The following is a 3,774-nucleotide window of genomic DNA, read 5'->3' as shown; positions in this document are numbered from 1 at the left end:
TCAGTCGATTTCCTGCAGGAAGGCTTTGTGTGCGCGCGTTCAAATCGACTTTGCTGGATGACGTGAGCGCTCGCGGCCTGGGGAGTGTCGCCGGTACGGCTCTCCGCCAAATGACGTCTTCCATGAAAAGCAGTCACGTGAGCCAGCTCCATTCACAAAAAAAAAAAATCGAGGCGGCAATCTCCGGCTACACTATATAAGGCACGGCGCTCCGTCCAGCCGGCAAGCAAACTGCACCAGCCACACAAGAGGAATCGAGAGGCCGCCAACAAACGAGAAGCGCAAAAGCCAAGCAAGCGGCAGCTCCTCTGTTAACCTCGGCCAGATCCAGCCACCTTTGGGATACGGGGGGGAAAGAGCCAGGGAAAAGAGCTTTGGTTTGCAAGCCGCGCCGCTTTGGGTTTGAAAAGCGCCAAGACCCCCCCAACCTCCCCAAGCAAGAACAAAGAGGCGCCCGGGGCAGAAAACCGCCTCCCAGAGCCAAGACAAAAGGCGGCTCCGGTTGTCCCAGCCGCTCGCCTTCGCGCTGTCTGCCCAGTGCCGAGCGATGGTCAACATGGACGTGTGTGCCCTGGATTGTGAGACGCTGCAGGGGTTGCTGAAGGACAGAGCCTTCCAATGCCTGCTCCTGGACTGCCGCTCCTTCTTCTCCTTCAACTCCTCGCACGTCGGCGGCTCCCACAACGTCCGCTTGAGCACGATCGTCCGGCGGAGGGCCAAGGGGGCCATTGGGCTGGAGCACATCGTGCCCAACGAGGAGGTGCGCGCCCGCCTGCACAAGGGGCTCTACCACGCCGTGGTGCTGCTGGACGAGCGCAGCGCCGACCTGGAGGCGCCCAAGAGAGACAGCACCCTCATGCTGGCCCTCAACACCCTGCGCCGGGAAGCCCGCGACGCCCGCATCTGCTTCCTCAAGGGTGAGTCTCTCGAGCTCCGAGGAGCGAGCGAGCGCGCCTTCCCCGGCCCTTTCTTCGCCCGGAATCAGACCCTGCGGACACCGCGCTGGCGCCCGACAACAAAGGCCCGCGCGGAACCGCATGAAAGAACGAGAAAGAGCTTCCCGAGTGCCTCCCCCTCCGGCTTCTTTCTTTTAAAAGGAGAGAGAAGCTGGAGCTGGAAGACTCCTGGTTTCTGCTCCTGGTTAAACCTCCTCAAGACAAACGGAGCAAAGCGAATTGGGTCCGTTTAGCGTTTTCTATAAGCATGCCCCAAATGTACTTCTGAAAATAGCTAATAGCACATCTTTTTTTCAAAATCTTCTTACAGGAGGATATGAAGCCTTATTCTCTGCTTGCCCAGAGTTGTGCACAAAACCCTCTGCTCCGAAGGGCCTGACTCTGCCTCTCAGCACCAACATGCCTGGCAGCGCTGATTCAAACTGCAGTTCCTGCGGGACTCCTCTGTATGATCAGGTCAGTTGCAAAGCATCAGTGAGCCTAAAAATACATATTCCTTTTTCATCCGTTAGCTCTGAAATGGTCTCTTCAAAATGAGGGCGCTCACAGCCATATCCAGTTTGGAAAGGTGTGATGTTTAAGACAAAACAAATGTTGGATGTAACAGAAAGCCATTAGATCTAGACAGCAGGGAGGGAAGCTCTTTTTGAAGGAGGATTAAAAGATTGTGTTCTTCTCTCTTTTAGGGTGGTCCAGTGGAAATCCTGCCTTTCCTATACTTGGGCAGTGCCTACCATGCTTCAAGGAAAGACATGCTGGATGCTTTGGGGATCACAGCCTTGATCAACGTCTCTGCCAACTGCCCAAACCATTTTGAGGGGCACTACCAGTACAAAAGCATCCCTGTAGAGGATAACCACAAAGCTGACATCAGTTGCTGGTTTAATGAAGCTATTGACTTCATAGGTAAATGCATTTTCTCGCCGCAGTCTCCACGTCACAGTAATGAGCTTAAATTATCCCTGGGTGTCAGCATCTTAACTGAAGCCTCTAGACCCTTTTAAATTTGAGATGCAGGGAGCGTATTATATCTTCAGAGATTAAAATAGCATAGCCTGAAATAAATCCATAGCTGTGTTGGAGTTTGAGCTACATTGGAAGATAGTGTTGTCAAACGCTAAAAATGTCCATGGATTTCTGTAACTCAAATAGCCACATCAGCTAGTAATTTTAGCCAGTCTTCTGTTGACTGCATTTTCAAATGCAATTTTTCAAACAAGAATTAGTGGCCACTTGGAAGAAATTATAATCTCAGATCAATACCGAGCATACATAGCCACTGGTTTACAGCTCTCTTTCGTGCCTCAAGCTGTAGATTCATAGGAAGGATAACCTTGAAGTTCAGAATGAAAAGCTCGCAGGAGTGTTACCTGTTTGCTAATGTTGGTGTTTTACTCATTTGCAGACTCTGTTAAAAATGATGGTGGGCGAGTGTTTGTGCACTGTCAAGCGGGCATCTCCCGCTCAGCAACCATCTGCCTTGCTTACCTTATGAGGACCAACCGAGTCAAACTGGATGAAGCCTTTGAGTTTGTGAAGCAGAGAAGGAGCATCATCTCCCCCAACTTCAGCTTCATGGGACAGTTGCTGCAGTTTGAGTCCCAAGTCCTTGCTCCAAATTGCTCAGCAGAGGCTGGAAGCCCTGCCATGTCTGCATTGGACAGGGGGGCACCCACAACAACTGTCTTTAACTTTCCAGTCTCCATCCCTGTACACCCTTCTGCCAGTGCACTAAGCTACCTTCAGAGCCCTATCACCACTTCTCCGAGCTGCTGAAAAGGCAGGAACAAACTGACTCTCAACACAAAGACTTGATACTCTTGCTGTTATCTCAGAAGTGCAATAACCTTGGGAACAGTTACATTCACTCGCATGGGTTCTTTTTCCTTGCGGCTGCAAAGCAATATAGAGTCATCAGCACAGCATATCTGACTCCAGAAAACAAGGTCTTTTCTGCTAGATTTTGCTGAGATGTATGTGTGACCAACATTTGGATGCCTACAAAGGAGACAAAGCACAGTGGACATTGCTTTCTACTCCTGAACATGTACTCTTAACATTTTCTGTCTCTCTCCGTCCGTCAGTCTGTGCTTTGTTGGCAAACCCTACAGTATTCTTGTTCCTGGGTGTGCTAGGCTACAGTGACATTGTCCCCTTGTATGAGGAAGTCCTGGTATTTATTTATTTTATGGTATAATTGCATTGTGTGCGTGCGCGTGTGTGCGTGCGTGCATGTTTTGCCTTTATAAGTCTCAAGTTTCATTTTTTAAAAAAGAAATACCAAATACCTCAGTATTTTTGGGTACTGTAATCCTGTAAATATACCTTAAAACTGTTTCCTAAGCACTGACATTGAAAGCACAAAGGAGTGTTTGTGGTTTTGGTTGCTAAGGGTTGTATGTTTGCTGATTTATTTATGATATGAAATAATATATTTCTTCTTATGATGGAAGATCTGGTTTTTGTTATAATTATGCCTTTTTATACAAATTGAATAAATTATGACATTTCTATGAATAATGTATTCTTTAAAGAGTTTTCTTTTGATGCTGAAAAATGGCAGCTGCGAGTCCAGAAAGCTTGCCTGCTGGCACGCAGGAAGAAATGCTTGCTTTGTGGAGGAAAGGGGTGTCTGTAAAGAGTCCAGATACCAATGCAGCCCCCAGATAAAAGACCTGTCCCCCCATCCAGTGGGGATTACAAATATGTTTCCAATCAAGGTCTCCTTGCAAGTGTTGATCAAACGGCTTCTGTGATGGGGAAGAAAGTTCACACCCATCTCTGAATTCCCCAAAGGATGATTAACAGCACTGTCAGC

At 48.5% G+C, this 3,774-nt stretch overlaps 1 protein-coding gene across 1 annotated transcript; it reads left to right on the top strand.

Annotated features, from left to right (window-relative positions):
• Positions 1-227: 227 nt before the first annotated feature.
• Positions 228-3,469, top strand: DUSP1 (dual specificity phosphatase 1). Its single transcript, XM_054977482.1, has 4 exons — positions 228-917; positions 1,267-1,412; positions 1,643-1,862; positions 2,362-3,469. Exons 1-4 carry the CDS (start codon positions 548-550, stop codon positions 2,730-2,732), a joined length of 1,107 nt encoding a protein of 368 aa, XP_054833457.1. The 5' UTR covers positions 228-547; the 3' UTR covers positions 2,733-3,469.
• The last annotated feature ends 305 nt before the right edge of the window (positions 3,470-3,774 follow it).

This window comes from Eublepharis macularius, chromosome 4, assembly GCF_028583425.1.
Source record: "Eublepharis macularius isolate TG4126 chromosome 4, MPM_Emac_v1.0, whole genome shotgun sequence".
Lineage (NCBI taxonomy): Eukaryota > Metazoa > Chordata > Lepidosauria > Squamata > Eublepharidae > Eublepharis > Eublepharis macularius.
The sequence above is the reverse complement of the archived record's forward strand: the minus strand, read 5'-3'. Positions and strand labels throughout refer to the sequence as shown.